Source organism: Ylistrum balloti, unplaced genomic scaffold, assembly GCF_031769215.1.
Source record: "Ylistrum balloti isolate Yb309-2 unplaced genomic scaffold, AGI_CSIRO_Ybal_v1 Utg370706, whole genome shotgun sequence".
Classification (NCBI taxonomy): domain Eukaryota; kingdom Metazoa; phylum Mollusca; class Bivalvia; order Pectinida; family Pectinidae; genus Ylistrum; species Ylistrum balloti.
Genome location: NW_026782423.1, coordinates 36,487 through 54,444, shown reverse-complemented (window position 1 = coordinate 54,444; position 17,958 = coordinate 36,487). Strand labels below are relative to the sequence as shown.

The window sequence follows — 17,958 nt, the reverse complement described above, 5'->3', positions numbered from 1 at the left end:
TCCCAGGCCTTGTAATATCGGACATATCTATTGCTTCTCAGTAGGACTATGAATAAATGTAATTTGATTGTCATGTGATATGATATATTTGTTATATTTACCAGGGTTAGTGATTTGAAATTGTGCTGGTTTTGGCTAGTTCATGGGTATTACATTTCCTGTAAGTCTATGAACTGCTGTCCATGTATACAAGCATAGCAGATACTTTATAAGATATTCATTCACTGTAGAAATGTTCACTTGGTAGTTCATTTTGCACTGTTTGTATTAAATGTGACTATAGTGAAATCCTACAATAAGCCCACCCCCTGATGATGTGTCAGAGGTAATGTGTTATCTGGACTTCTTGTCCTGAAATAAGCCCATCCCCTGACATGGTGTCAGAGGTAATGTGTTATGTTTTCTTGACATAGTGTCCTGTACTAAGCCCACCCCCTGACATTGTGTCAGGGTAATGTGTTACCCTTCTGGACATAGTGTCCTGTAATAAGCCCACCCCCAGACACTGTATCAGAGGTAATGTGTTATCCTTCTGGACATCATGCCTTGTAACAAACCCATCCCTTGACATTGTCTACGATGTAATGTGTTGCCCTTCTCAACTTATTGCAGGATATATCAAGTACATGAACATGTATTGCATTTAAACTGTTTAAAAAATTCACTTTTAAACTCCTTTAAAGGATCGATATGATCAAAATGTTTGGTTTGCTGCAACTGATTACCTTATCACAAATGCATTCAATATACTGATCTAGACAGAGTAAATATAAGCCTACGAACCATCAACCTTATAGAAATGTGTGAGTATATGAACACAAATTAAAATGGATCAAAACCTCTATTGCACTATGAATATTGCAAGTATAACATTTAAATAAGAAAAATAAGTCTGCTGGACCTGTATCGCTCCCCAGGTCTACAGCTTAAAGACAAGCCTTTTGACATGAAGTTGTTTGAAAATTTTAAAACATTTGAAGCCTATGACATCAAAAGTGAGTGAAAGTCATACATTTGAACAAACTTTGAAAGCACTTTATCCCAGCATATTACAGACCCAATATCATGATCATGGACCTTTTGGTATATAATAAAAGTTGTTTAAAGATGAGGTTGGACACAGCACTATGCCAGTAACTCAAGCACCCTTTGGTCAAGGAAAATTCCTTATCTATACCAAAGGAATGAATAACCAACTTAGATTCATAAATCTTGTGTAACTTTTCATTACATATGCCATTTCATGCTACAGCTGATTTCTTAACTTGGGACCATATTAAGGTGTTTTTTTATATATATATTTCAAATATATATTAATGTTATTAACCAATTAACTAAGGAGAATTAATTGAGACATTTTTACTGAATATTTAATGTTATTAAGACAATTACCAATTACATATGGTGTTAAAAGACTTGAGCCACTTTTACTAATACATTTTAGCTTAACACAAGTGATGACTACTTAAGATTTATTATACAATGACATAATACTCTGGTTTAATGACCTTAAAGCAAGTCAAAGATTTCATATGAAACCAATAACATATTAAGGAAACACAGTGGTTTTCTTTATCCTTGTATAAATCGGCATATACGAAATCTACAGAGTTACCTACAGATTTTATTAATAAAAAAAACAACCTATCAGTAATTCCACAATAATATTTGACATAGCTACAACACTTAGAAGACAACATATTAAGAAACATATGTTGATCTTACTCTGGGTTTGTACTAAATTGTCACTCCACATTAAGTATATTAACAGGAACTTCAAGAAAACAAATTAAATATATTATGATGCTCACATTCTCAGTACAACTTAGCTGAAACAATTATAAACCTCTACATTGATTCAGGAAATTGGAATGTTTATTTAGAATGATCTATCAGTCAAAGCAGTGTTATGTAAGGTCTCATTGCCTCACCTGATTTTTCAGATCAGAACCTGCTTATGTCATGAATTATGTAACCGGCTATTTCTTTAGTTTTGATCAGTATAAAAAAAAATTCTAATTTCAATTTTTGGATTTAACATAATCAAAGTACCTGGGCAAATAATAAATGTACAATAAAATTGATCACATGACATTTTCCTTGATGGCCCTTTAATTCACCTCTTTGTCCTTGATTTTGTAGGGCTATGACCAAATACACTGAATTACTATAATTAAATGGCTATATGCTACAGAGGTTTGTGACACAGCATGGGTTATGTTTTTATGGCATTTTTTGCATTACCCTGATGTTCATGTAATGAATATGTTTTAAAAACGTTGGACGTTCTCTTACCACCCTGACCCAACTGATAGGCTGGAATTCAAGGACCCCTGGACATGACAATAGCTACATATAGATGCAATGTTGTCAGATTCTGATAATGAGATAACCTAGTAGTTAATTTGGATTTACCATGGGAGGTAACTCTTATATTATCTTCTTAAACTCACTTGTCATTCAAGTAGAATTTTATTTACAAGATTAATTTTTTCTGTTAGGGATGAGATGCCATTGAAAAATTAACTTCAATAATGTTTTGAAAATGTGAGAAAATTCTCCTCTTATTTACATGCACACATAGACATATATATAAATGATATTTTTGGTAAATTTTTAAATTCTGTAAATGTATGTCCTATATTGATTTAACTTAACAAGAAAACTTGTTCTTAATTTTTATGAAGAAGTATAACAAAGAACTTTTTTACTTACATCCTGCCTGCTAATGGTGATGACTGTTATTTGGTCCCTTTTGTCATACAATTATAAAACATGTGATGTTCTCTATCTAACCCTAACAATCACCAGTCATTCCCCTAGAGCCATGGATACCCTTTTATAACACAATTGATAAAGTTATCAACAAAGATAATAGTGTACAATATAAAATCTGAAGGCATGGATACAACTTTTATCAGAATTGAAGGTGTATGTGATTCATAGCTGGACATCTCTCTTCACCAGGTCGTATGGAATAGGTGGAGAAAATGATAAACATCCTGCTGACGTTTGAACTAGTGACCTTTCGGTCTTTAGCTGAACACGGCACTGTTTGACTATAGGGAGATTCCCATTAATCGAGGCTAATAAGGAGATCTGTACTTTTTCACATATAAAACACATTTATCTTATAACTCCTCTGTGATTTATCACACTATCTCCTTCATTCCTGTTCATAGTTTATATAGAACTATAGAACATGTATGATTTACTACCTTTGACCATCTGGTGTCAGTTTTAACAGTGTTTATTATATGTTATAATTATTCACTTCTCAGTTTCATTTTTTATAGCCATCAAACTTTTACCAGTATCAATTGAAGCTATACAGATGTTGTTGTGATTGGAAAACCTGAACTGTAATGTAATAGTTTACATTTTGGCTATCTACTGGGTGATCCTGGTGAGTATTATAAGGAAAGGACATGTGGACGGACAAGCAGAATATGTATATATCATTTACAAGACAAGTTATCTGATGATCAGAATTGTAGAAGATTACAACTAAACAACAGTATATCAAATACTTATAGAACAAATGCTGCATCATATATTCCATTGATAACACTGTTATTGTTGTACATGGTGCTTATTCTTACCTAAAATTAATGTTGGAATGTCTTTGTTCAGAACAAAATAATATAATAATTATATAATTACTGTAAGAGTAATTACATAAAAAAATCAATAAAAAAAGAAAAAAAAATCCATGAAATACAAATTCAAAGTAACAAAGCCAGTAAGGCAGGGAACAGCTCCACAGTAACAACAATATACATACACTAGACTACACTTTATATATGTAGGATGTAAATGTATGATATAGATATGTATCTAATCTATGTAAGTAAGAATTGATTAATCCTGTTGGAAAACATGAAAATCATCACAGAATAGAGACTTCTTAAAACATTATATAAAAAATTCAATTGAGCAAAGACAAAGAAAGGAAATGTTTTCATGATATGCCAAAGACAATGGTTATGTAAATTAGCAAGAAAATATTTGTAAATTAAACACAAACAAGTAACACAACTTTAATACATCACAAATCTACTTAAAAAGGGACTATTTTGGATATGCATCACATGTTTCATGGAATTTTAACAGAACAGTCAAATTTCTTTTCTCAAAATCCACAGGATGTTGATAAAATTTCAAGTTATCCAAGTTCTCCAATTTGTAAGATAAAAAGAGATTTGGTTTGGATTGGAAGTACCCAAAGAGTGTAACAGGGCCTCCAGTAATCAGGGTTTGAGGAAATAAATTAGACTGTAGAAGGGATCACAATTAAATATACATATACGGAGTAGGAAATATTTCTCTACTTGATCAATGAAAATATCTACAAACTGGGGAATATATAAAACCACAGCCCAAAGTGGTAATTAAACTCTGTCTTAAATCCATGTAAAGGTTACAAAGGGCTTTCTACTTAATCAGTTGCAGAAGTCAAATTATCTGTTCCTTGCACAATGATTTAACAATATACAGTGAAGGCCCCTCTAACATGTCATGATATCACACTGTAGTACTTTGTAGAGTACATACCCTGATGAATGACACATTTACAGAGTAGGCCCCTCTAACATGTCATGATATCACACTGTAGTACTTTGTAGAGTACATACCCTGATGAATGACACATTTACAGAGTAGGCCCCTCTAACATGTCATGATATCACACTGTAGTACTTTGTAGAGTACATACCCTGATGAATGACACATTTACAGAGTAGGCCCCTCTAACATGTCATGATATCACACAGTGGTATTCTGGAGAGTACATACCCTGATGAATGACACATATACAGAGTAAGCTCCCCTAACATGTCATGATACCACACAGTGGTATTCTGGAGAGTACATACCCTGATGAATGACACATATACAGAGTAAGCTCCCCTAACATGTCATTATACCACACAGTGGTATTCTGAAGAGTACATACCCTGATGAATGACACATATACAGAGTAAGCTCCCCTAACATGTCATGATATCACAGAGTGGTATTCTGGAGAGTACATACCCTGATGAATGACACATTTACAGAGTAGGCCCCTCTAACATGTCATGATATCACACTGTAGTACTTTGTAGAGTACATACCCTGATAAATGACACATTTACAGAGTAGGCCCCTCTAACATGTCATGATATCACACTGTAGTACTTTGTAGAGTACATACCCTGATGAATGACACATTTACAGAGTAGGCCCCTCTAACATGTCATGATATCACACAGTGGTATTCTGGAGAGTACATACCCTGATGAATGACACATATACAGAGTAAGCTCCCCTAACATGTCATGATATCACAGAGTGGTATTCTGGAGAGTACATACCCTGATGAATGACACATATACAGAGTAAGCTCCCCTAACATGTCATTATACCACACAGCGGTATTCTGGAGAGTGCATACACTGAGGAATAACATATACAGAGTAGCCCCCCCCCAAATGTCATACATACCCTCATGAATGACATTTACACAGTAGGTTCCTTTACATATTATGATCTCACAACTTTGACAGATACTTTGCACTTTAGAATTCAATCTACCACAGTAATATCAATGTTCAAATCTCAGATCTTAAGCCAATAGGATTATAGGATATTGCCAATAATTAGGAATGTTAAACGGTAAATATTTTGGATATAACATATACATGTATATATTTTTACAATGAATAAAGCAAATTAGGATTATCATCCTACAGCCCAAGTTGGAAATAGTCAGTGATTATATACCAAGTACTTTTACGAATACTAACCACATTTTGGCATTATCCATACAGTAGTAAACAATAAAACCCTCAGGCTGATAAACAAATAACAAACAATAACAACTACTCTACAACTGCCCTAAATTACCAAATATCAGTGATATGGAAAACGACATCTTTCAAAACAGGGTATCATAATAAACTGTCACATTCCAGGTTTTATCTAGTTTTCAATATTTCTTCATTTCAATGCTTACACACGTTCAAACTAAGAAAAAGAGTTTATAAACTCTAATCAGATCTATGATAATATTAAAATAAATAATCTTTTATACAAATTTATAATTTATCATACAAATATGTTTTATTTTCTCATCCTGTTGCACCATATGATGTGGCTGGTTTAGAGCGTACTGGAGAATCATCATGGCTAGAAAGTGTGTCTAATGATGTAGAACTTTCCTCTGGCAGAGGAGATAAAAATGGTGCCCTGTCATTATCACTGAGGTGTTGGATGTCTCCTTTTGGCTGAACTTCACCAACATTGACAGTGGCCAATAACCAGGCTGCAACAAAAACAAACAGCAATAGTAAACAAGTGGACTACAACACATCATACATGGTGTAGTGATATAGCTAGGGTTTACTGTCAGTATAAATTGTTGTTTGGTGTAGTGATATAGCAAGGGTTTACTGTCTTAGTCTACATTGTTGTTTGGTGTAGAGATATAGCAAGGATTTACTGTCTTAGTCTACACTGTGGTTTGGTGTAGTGATATAGCAAGGGTTTACTGTCTTAGTCTACATTGTTGTTTGGTGTAGTGATATAGCAAGTGTTTACTGTCTCAGTCTACATTGTTGTTTGGTGTAGTGATATAGCAAGGGTTTACTGTCTTAGTCTACATTGTTGTTTGGTGTAGTGATATAGCAAGGGTTTACTGTCTTAGTCTACATTGTTGTTTGGTGTAGTGATACCTACAATGGCAATATATATATATATATGGAAGTTGTGAATCAGGAAGTGATGTATTATACTGATACCTACCAGGAAATATATTGGCCGTCACTTGTGGTTTACTGTCCACAGAGGCAGTTTCAGACAGAACACCTGCTGACTCAGATTCACTCTCTGGACTTCTGTTCATGGTTATGAAGTACACTCCCACAAATGACATCAAGCACCTGTTGGTAAAAATTCAGTCTATGACAAAAACCATATAGAAATTTTCTGAAAGAAAGTCACACAGCAGTACTTTTTTGGAATCTGTGTCTGTGGGTTACTTTGTAGAAGTATTCTTGCAACAGATACAAATCTTGGGATATTATGTAGTAAAATACACATTATCTTTATGAAAACTTTAATACCTTATTAAGTAGAATTAGAAAATGTCTGCAAGACATGAATACATGCACCACTGATTCCAAGCAAAAAAGCTAATGATTTTTTATGAATAGTAGAGGTGATTTTGACCATGGAAACACCAATACTCCATCTTTGTTTCCTCTTTTGTCAAAATTGCACTGGAGTGATGACATCAATGCAGGGCAAAACAAGAAAGAATGACCTACATACCCGACCAAGAACATACAAATCTCCAGGCCATTAAGTCCCCAGAACTCTTTATAAAATACTATTCCTGAAATGAAAGTAAGACAGGATTATTTCATAGACTTTCAATTTCTTCTTTTAAAGATGAACTGAATTCTGGTTGTTGAAGGAGTATTACTTGTATAATCTGAACCAGCAGCAATCCTTTAGTACAGATCATAGGACTTTAGATATCATGTCTGATTCTGTATAACTGTAATTAAAAACAATTTGCTTTTTCTAACATAAGGATTTCATATGCATCTTTCTTTTCAACTTGGACGTAAGGTACACTGTATTTAATTATTTATTACTTGAACAAAATTATCATTAGATGTCTGTTAATCTGTAGCGAGAAAAAAGGTGTTCATTATGCACTCACCTGCCATGATTGCACTAATAGTGAAGAACACAAAGTTGGTAGGGACCACCACTGTTGACTCGAAGCTCTTCATGGCTTCATTCAAAAATCTGAAACATATGAGATCCCTTGTGTATGATATATATAATGGAAAAAAGCCTGCAAAACAAGTGGAATCTTAACTCCAAAGTCCAAACATGGCACTCAAAACTATTGTATGCAAGGTGTGACTTTCAAGAATAAACAATGCTTGTGTTGACTGAAATGGCAGAAATGATAATAGGTGTCAGTGTACAGTACCAGGTAAATGGTACATCTGTGATAATCAGTTTAGGATAGGTGTCCAAAATGGTTCCTATCAGAAAAATATATAACTTGTGGATCAATTAATGATAAAAATATATACACATGTATAAATAAGAGACCTACCCAGGGATATGCTTCAATCTGACAATTAAACATCAAGAGGATTTAGCCACTAGATGGCGTATCAACCTGAGACAAAAAATAAAGCACTTGGTCAGGACAAGTCCCTATACATTTCTACAATCTCAGGAAATAAACCAACCTCGTTTTAAAATGGCTGCCTTCCCCATAGGTTGTTTAAGTTCAAATTTGGTCAAGTCTATTTATCGGGTAGACCTTTAGGAGGAATACCATTTCAAAGAAAAAAATTCGTTAATTTTTCCTCTTTTGGTTCCACCCCCTATCTCTAGGAGTCAAATTGATCTTATTTGTAAGAAATGACTGCCCTCTCTCAGTGATGTTTCAGACCAAATTTGCTTGAAACCAACTGATTTCCCCTTTGGGACACTGTCCTATCCTAAAGAGTTGAACCAAACTCAATTATTTTAGAAAAGTTAAAGCCATACCCCCCACATTCACTGCTGTGACAATTGATCACACCAAATTTAAGCCATTTAATCAGAATCACTGCTTCTAAATAAGTCAAACACAATAAAAAGTGTTTTCTTGATCCAGTGATCTGTCACCAAAGAAGACTGATTTGTTAACAGGAACCTAGAAATTAAAACATGCAGGTTTATCTTACAATTTTCTCTTAGCTCTGGGAATATGATGTGTCAAAATAATTAATGGCAGGGTTCATTAGTGATGACAAGTCACTTTACAGCTTTCCTGGCTTCCTGTACCGATAAATATGTGAGATTGAGGTGTCAGATTATCCCTTTTGATGGACAGTTACTGCCAGAGAACATGAAATTTTAGCAATGAATTTTTCCTCTATCTAACGACATACGGTTATCTCTTTAAGCTTAACCTTAATACTGATGATGATATAATTTAACCTCCATTTTGTTTGATGGATCAGGATGCAACAAGATCATGTGATATGTGCAACGCAATCAGTAAAGATTTTACATGCTACATTCTAACAGTGATGAACTGTTTCAACAGTGAAAACATACTACATCAACATGGGATTAAGATGATGTAACATGCATTGATGTAGTATGTATTCATTACATCAACATGGGATCAAGATGATGTAAAATGATTTATTGGGTAATGTGATAAGTATTGATGTATAATGTATTCATTAAATCAACATGGGATTAAGATGATGTAACATGCATTGATGTAGTATGTATTCATTACATAAACATAGTATTAAGATGATGTAAAATTAGTTTTTGGGTAATGTGATAAGTATTGTTGTATAATGTATTCATTACATCAACATGGGATTAATAGGATGTAACATGCATTGATGTAGTATGTTTTCACTACATCAACATGGGATTAAGATGATGTAAAATGATTTATTGGGTAATGTGATAAGTATTGTTGTATAATGTATTCATTACATCAACATGGGATTAAGATGATGTAAAATGATTTATTGGGTAATGTGATAAGTATTGTTGTATAATGTATTCATTACATCAACATGGGATTAAGATGCTGTAACATGCATTGATGTAAAATGTATTCACTACATCAACTTAGAATTAAGAAAATTTAATCTGTCTCCATTACATCATACGAGATGGAGATAATGTAAAATGAATCAAAATGGGATTAAGATAAACAAATTTTTCTAGATTGAAAAGTATCCAATAATTGGTGTAAATCTCCATTACATTATAATTAGAAATTATACTCTCTCACTGATGTTCATTGGTCAATATACAAAAAATGAATAGCATTTGATGCATTCCTTTGACATCCAGATTTTACTGGTTTCCTCTTATACTGCAGACAGTGTTAGATCACTTCACTATGCGGTTGAATGCTCTCAGGACATACATGTAGCAGTTCCGAGACAAAATCAATACTAAACCACAGAAAGTTTCACAAGCCGAATTAGTGACACAAATTGTAGTTAGGAAATTTTAGTTTTAGACATGGTAAAGAGTTTAAGTCAAACTGGGAGAAAAAAAAAATACGATTTGAATCCAGCTAATGTAGCAGTTGACATTATCAATTTTGATAATGGATAATATCCCAGAATACACCTGACACTTCATCATATTTGCATAGAATTTTTTCAATGTTAACACCAACCAAAACAGATTATTGTGAAAACCCATTCCAGAATACCATATACATGTACTAAGAAGATATATACACATCACCACATGGTGATGAAATGTTTCACACGAGTCATACCAAGTCCCTATATAAAGAGATTTCCTTCCTCATCATACACAGATACAACTTCCCCTCTCGACATATAACATGATGGGAACTATGTTGGAATCCTATTGACATTTTCTGCTGTGTAATAAGAACTAAAGAACTTACATTCATCTCCTGTTCTAGTACCAGTTACTGGAAATTCCAATGTTTTCTTATTTTTTTTCATGGAAGTCCTACATGCTTTTCAACCAATGACCGCTAATTAACCATTACACTTATGGGACCAAAGCAATATGATAAACCAACATTCTTTCATGACCAACAGGTTTTGCGATTTCTGCATCACAAATTTATGACAAGTAGATTTCATGTAACTGACTCTATTACGCTATACTATATTCATTGCATAGTACGCTGTCTCAATTTTTTTGTGATTACCTCTCACAACATTGTTTTGATTGTGAAAATTTTACTAAAGTAAATCCCATGGGACAGCTTACATTACTCTGTATATCAATGTACATTGTATGAAGCGTTGAGTGCAGCATGTCTGTGGTGACTTACTTGACTTGTATAATAGCAGTGACGATCATGATGATTGTCATGGCATACAGTATAGGGTGATCAAACTGGGAGTAGCCCGCAAATGACAGCTGGATCATCCCCGACAGCCCTTTGGCACATATGACAGTGAAGGAGGCTGAGGATGCAATAAAACATGAGGTTACAGTAAGACACACCTTAAAAACCGAATCTTAACGGAGTCACATATAAGAAGCACAAAAGATTAATGAAATGAATTATTTTTAACAATATAACCAATATCTTTTATATCTCATTGCTGACCCATTGGAACTTCAGTTCATATGAAAACATGTTCATGAAATATTATGCCCCTTGTTGCAACAGAATTCTGAAGTGGGACATTTACTGTACTGTGTAAGGCATGTGCTAACTGCATGCACATTTTGTGAAACACTTATGTCTTCATTGTGGTAAAGATTATTTTTTACTTTCAAATGAAGATCGAAGGTCACGGTCAAGGTCACATGGTCACATGGTATGGCTTACCTATGATAGTGTATATGAGGTGTGACTTACCTACGATAGTGGATAAGAGGTGTGAATTACCTTTAATAAAAGATATGAGGTGTGACTTACCTAAGATAGAGAATATAAGGTGTGACTTACCTAGAATATGAAGTGTGACTTACTTAATAGAGAATATGATGTGTGTCTTAGATCTAATAGAGAATATGAGGTGTGACTTACCTATAATAGAGAATATGATGTGTGTCTTAGATCTAATAGAGAATATGAGGTGTGACTTACCTATAATAGAGAATATGAGGTATGACTTTCCTATAATAGAGGATACAAGGTATGACTTACCTATAATAGAGGATAAGAGGTGTGACTTACCTATCATAGAGAATATGAGGTGTGTCTTAGATCTAATAGAGAATATGAGGTATGACTTAGCTATAATAGAGTATAAGAGGTGTGACTTACCTATAATAGAGAATATGAGGTGTGTCTTAGATCTAATAGAGAATATGAGGTGTGACTTACCTATAATAGAGAATATGAGGTATGACTTTCCTATAATAGAGGATACAAGGTATGACTTACCTATAATAGAGAATATGAGGTATGACTTACCTATAATAGAGGATAAGAAGTGTGACTTACCTATAATAGAGGATAAGAGGTGTGACTTACCTATAATAGAGAATATGAGGTGTGTCTTAGATCTAATAGAGAATATGAGGTGTGACTTACCTATAATAGAGTATATGAGGTATGACTTTCCTATAATAGAGGATACAAGGTATGACTTACCTATAATAGAGGATAAGAGGTGTGACTTACCTATAATAGAGAATATGAGGTGTGTCTTAGATCTAATAGAGAATATGAGGTGTGACTTACCTATAATAGAGAATATGAGGTGTGACTTACCTATAATAGAGGATAAGAGGTGTGACTTACCTATAATAGAGAATATGAGGTGTGACTTACCTATAATAGAGAATATGAGGTGTGACTTACCTATAATAGAGAATATGAGGTATGACTTTCCTATAATAGAGAATATGAGGTATGACTTTCCTATAATAGAGAATATGAGGTATGACTTACCTATAATAGAGAATATGAGGTGTGACTTACCTATAATAGAGAATATGAGGTGTGACTTACCTATAATAGAGAATATGAGGTGTGACTTACCTATATTGGAGAATATGAGGTGTGACTTTCCTATAATAGAGAATATGAGGTATGACTTTCCTATAATAGAGAATATGAGGTATGACTTACCTATAATAGAGAATATGAGGTATGACTTACCTATAATAGAGAATATGTGGTGTGACTTACCTATAATAGAGAATATGAGGTGTGTCTTAGATCTAATAGAGAATATAATGTGTGTCTTAGATCTAATAGAGAATATGAGGTGTGACTTTCCTATAACAGAGAATATGAGGTGTGTCTTACCTATAATAGAGAATATGAGGTGTGTCTTAGATCTGATAGAGAATATGAAGTATGACTTACCTATAATAGAGAATATGAGGTGTGTCTTACCTATAATAGAGAATATGAGGTGTGTCTTAGATCTAATAGAGAATATAATGTGTGTCTTAGATCTAATAGAGAATATGAGGTATGACTTACCTATAATAGAGGATACGAGGTATGACTTACCTATAATAGAGAATATGAGGTGTGACTTACCTATTCCAAAGGATAACAGGTGTGACTTACTTATAATAGAGAAAATGAGGTTAGGCTTACCCATAAGAGATCATATGATGTGTACTTTTCTATGATAGAGGTGTGACTTACCCATAAGATATGATATGATGTGTACTTATTTATGATTGAGATGTGACGTACCTATAATAGAGGCAATCAGTAGGTAAACCACCACCTTCCTGATCTCCATCCAGTAAAGAACCATGAAGAGAACAACCAGAGCCAGCAACTCTAGACACTGTAAGTAAACAATCTCTATAATCACTGACAACCAAATGTGAAACATGGTCTTACATAATCATTTATCTGGTAGCACACAATTACTATGGTTTAACTCATTCTTCCAGAAAAGCCATTTCAGCTATTTCATCTCTCTTTCTGGACCCATTCATCCTACACATGATGGAATACCATTTCTTTTACACAAGATGTAATTCATTTGTTCCATGAAAACATTACCAAATTTAGTATTACAATATTGTTCTGTTTGTTGAAATAAGTCTTTTCAATATCTTCTGGTGGACCCTCTTATACCCTCAAGTGGGCCCCATCAATGTTCTCTCCCCTAGTTATCCTGTGGTGGAACCAATCAACATCTCTCAGTGAATCCCACAATATTCAAGTGGGCCCCATCAATGTTCTCTCCCCTAGTTATCCTGTGGTGGAACCAATCAACATCCCCCAGTGAATCCCTCAATATTCAAGTGGATCCCATCAATGCCTCCTTGTGGACCCCATTAATACCTGCTAGAGGACCCATCACAACCTCACTAATGGACTCCAATAATAACCCCATGTGGACCCCTCTATACCCTAAAGAGGACCTCACCACTACTCAGTAATGGAGTCTATAAATAACCCCTTTTGAACACCATCAATGTTCTCATAGTGAACCCCATTACTTTCATCAATGTAAAAATTAAATTTGGCCATTTTTGAGAAGAAGAGCTGCTTTAAAAACCAAAAAAGTAACATAATTATCTTGTCTACCATCTACATACATACAGAATGAAATGTAAATGCCTACTATAAAACCATGAACTTTATTCTGGAATCACTCCTCATCGATTTTGTGGGCACTGTAACTCCAAAAACATATGCTGTTAAAATAAGTATAAGCTAATGTATTGGACTAAATCCATAAAAATTTCAGTGCCCACAAAATCCTTTTTGAGCAAGTATATTAGAATCAGATTGGATATGAACAATGGCAACGTTTTGAATACAGAGATTACAATATGTTCCTGGTTCATCAGAAAGCAATTACTATAAGAAAAACATCAATATGTCCCAATCTAAGTAAGTGGATTTTTTAATGTCTCATTTCTTTACAAGATGGAAGCTTCTGAACAGATTGAATCACCTGTTAGCCATTAAATAGTTCTGATGGTTGATAACTTACTCCATTAAATCATCATCAGTGAATCGAGATATCACACTCTCTTCACACACATAGCACGAGATGTTTGATCACTGATTTTATCATCTAGAGAACAAATAGTCAATTTAAGGCCAGGTTTCCCTGTAGTAGCTGTTGAGTACCACACTGAACATCAGATGAGAGGCCCTGCTGCATGCTATCTAGAGCATCTGGGGTAAAGGTTCTTACCAAAGCACACAACCATGAAAACACAGAATGATCTGTGATCTCCGTTTCTGGATAAACACAAACTGCCTCAAATAGGTATTGAAACACACCACATTAGATCTTCACTGTAGGTTAATTTAGTCTAATGTTCTACACATTGAGCCTTTGCAGCCCCTTAATGCATATAATTAAAGATGTTTAAACTTTTCACAACAAACAAAAAAAAGGATAAAAAATGTATCTTTTTATTCTCAAAGGCCCAGATTAAGTGTGAAGAAGGTCTTAGTTCACATGGGATAATTCCTGAGTACCTACAGTAAACCCACATAGATATGTATATATAGATATATGTAACCCATTCTTTTTTTATGTTTAATCAGGAAACTGGATCCAAGCCCACACAGTCAAAGGCAAGTATTCTATATATCCAATAGGCCAATGAACCAAGCAAAGGATATCAGTATAATTGATGTATACAAATGACAGGTTTATTAATCATAATTAAGGACATTTACAGTGTACAAAACAAAGGACAATGTTTTTAGTGCTTATAATTACTTACAATGTAAACTATAAAAGACACCTGTGTGACAGCAGTGTTGAGCTCTTCACCGTTCCGTACTCGCTCTGTCTACAGTAAGAATTAAAGACTTATTATACATTATCATCAATGTTGAGATCATCACCATCCCATAATCTCTCTGCCAACAACAGGAATAGTGACTGATTATATATAATTACATGCTTTGAGCTCTTACTGTCCAATACTCTCTCAATCTACAACAGAAGTTACTAACTAATTATATTCATGTATAATTATCACCGTTGAGCTCTTCACTGTCCGTTACTCTCTCTGTAAATATATATATATGAATTAATGACTGATTGCATATAATAATCAGTGTGTAGCTTTTCCTGTACAATACTCTCTCTGTCAACAAGCCTTGTACTCTCTCTGTCAACATGTCCTGTACTCTCTCTGTCAATAAGTCCTGTACTCTCTCTGTCAACAAGTCCTGTACTCTGTCAACAAGCCCTGTACTCTCTCTGTCAACATGTCCTGTACTCTCTCTGTCAACAAGTCCTGTACTCTCTCTGTCAACATGTCCTGTACTCTCTCTGTCAACAAGCCCTGTACTCTCTCTGTCAACAAGTCCTGTACTCTGTCAACAAGTCCTGTACTCTCTCTGTCAACAAGTCCTGTACTCTCTCTGTCAACAAGTCCTGTACTCTCTCTGTCAACAAGTCCTGTACTCTCTCTGTCAACAAGTCCTGTACTCTGTCAACAAGTCCTGTACTCTCTCTGTCAACAAGTCCTGTACTCTCTCTGTCAACAAGTCCTGTACTCTCTCTGTCAACAAGTCCTGTACTCTCTTTGTCAACAAGTTCTGTACTCTGTCAACATGTCCTGTACTCTCTCTGTCAACAAGCCCGGTACTGTCTCTGTCAACAAGTCCTGCACTCTCTCTGTCAACAAGTTCTGTACTCTCTCTGTAACCAAGTCCTGTACTCTCTCTGTCAACAAGTCCTGTACTCTCTCTGTCAACAAGCCCTGTACTCTCTCTGTAACCAAGTCCTGTACTCTCTCTGTCAACAAGTCCTTTACTCTCTCTGTCAACAAGCCCTGTACTCTCTCTGTCAACAAGTTCTGTACTCTGTCAACATGTCCTGTACTCTCTCTGTCAACAAGCCCTGTACTCTCTCTGTCAACAAGCCCTGTACTCTCTCTGTCTACAATAGAAATTGGTGACTGATTATATATAATTATCAGTGTTGGGCTCTTCACCATTCCATAGATAGGAATTATAAATAATCATAGTCATCAGTCCTCCAGAAATTCTTGTTCCAAAATGTTATGAAGTTGTTCTGTTGATATTTCAATAAAACAACCTGAAAATGAAAAAATAAACTTGATCTTTTACCTACAGTGTCCTTGATATTCCAGAGTGAGATTTCTTGTTTCGTTTCAATTAAGTTTGCCTCTAGACGTCAAAGTAATGTATCAGTCAAGACACTAAAACAATGCTACCAAAATCTTTGACTCTGAACTATGATCATGCATTTCCTCAGTAATCATTCCAATCAAATCAATTCGACTTCAAAACTAACCATCAAACAATACAATACATTAACCAGTAACCAGAGAAATCAACAGAAGCTGATGTATTGCTCATTTTGGAAACATTAGAGAGATTATGAACTGTGCGCAAAACAACAGTATACAGACAGACTTTGGCTTTGTGAAAACAAGACAGCCGATATAAAACCTAAGTATAACTGAACTAATGTGTCTTTAATACGATCAACCTCATAGATCAGAAACTTCTGATATCATTTGGAGTAGAAACTACTAGAGTCGTGTTTTTCTTTATTACGTGTTCCCTGCGAAATAATTACTTTTGAGACTTACGAACAATGTTCCAAATGCAATTTCAAGGATCAATGTCCAAGAGTTTCCAGAAAATTTAGCAAGAGAGACAATAAGGTTTGAATAGTACATCAAACCATTTTTGTTCTTTTCTGAGAAAAGAATATAGTCATTAACAAATTCTATTGTGTTTTTTCTTTAAATTTTCTTTCTTATTTCTTAAAATTTTCATCTGTAAAATTTCTTACAGTACAAAAAAAAAGATTACATCAAGTTACTAATGTTCTAAAAGGTCTATACACTTTCATTCTGCTAGGATCTAATATATATAAAACACCTTTAATTACTTTCGCACACTGCAAAGAGACAAAAGCACTTTTAAAGAATGTTTAATCGATGTAAACACTTTCCGTAAGAAGACATTGTATGAAGTTAAAAATATTAAAGGGAATTCAAATTATAACATCAAACAAACATTACTTATCTTATACATACACACCTGTAACAGGGTTGATGTATTGCAAACTCATTACATGGAAACATTAGAGAGATTATGACATGGTAATACAAGCTTGATGATGTACAAAACAACAGTAAAATACAGACAGACTTTGGCTTTGTGAAAACAAGACAGCCGATATAAAACCAAAATAACTGAACTAATGTGTCAATGGAGATTTTCAGAAACATCCTGCTATATCATTTGTGTGTAGAAACTTCTAGAGTTCGTGTTTTTCTCTTAAAAGTGTTCCTGCGAAATAATTACTTTTGAACAGCACTCCTACGAACAATGTTCTTCTTTTTTGTAATGCGATTTCAAGGATCAATGTCCAAGAGTTTCCAGAAAATTTAGCAAGAGAGACAATAAAGGTTTGAATAGTACATCAAACCATTTTTGTTCTTTTCTGAGAGAAAGAATATAGTCATTAACAAATTCTATTGTGTTTTTTC

The 17,958-nt window shown here is 34.3% G+C and overlaps 1 protein-coding gene across 1 annotated transcript in view; it reads right to left on the bottom strand.

Moving 5' to 3' along the window:
• Window positions 1–6,033: 6,033 nt before the first annotated feature.
• The window catches only part of LOC132557641 (NIPA-like protein 2), a 45,249-nt gene continuing 33,324 nt past the window's right edge, over window positions 6,034–17,958 (bottom strand). The window contains exons 6-12 of the mRNA XM_060222161.1: window positions 15,202–15,270; window positions 13,193–13,289; window positions 10,853–10,988; window positions 7,709–7,797; window positions 7,312–7,375; window positions 6,784–6,920; window positions 6,034–6,304 (exon numbers count right to left, since the gene is read on the bottom strand). Of these exons, the coding sequence (XP_060078144.1) occupies window positions 6,111–6,304; window positions 6,784–6,920; window positions 7,312–7,375; window positions 7,709–7,797; window positions 10,853–10,988; window positions 13,193–13,289; window positions 15,202–15,270 (786 nt within the window). The 3' untranslated portion in view covers window positions 6,034–6,110. The remainder of the gene's footprint in view (window positions 6,305–6,783; window positions 6,921–7,311; window positions 7,376–7,708; window positions 7,798–10,852; window positions 10,989–13,192; window positions 13,290–15,201; window positions 15,271–17,958) is intronic.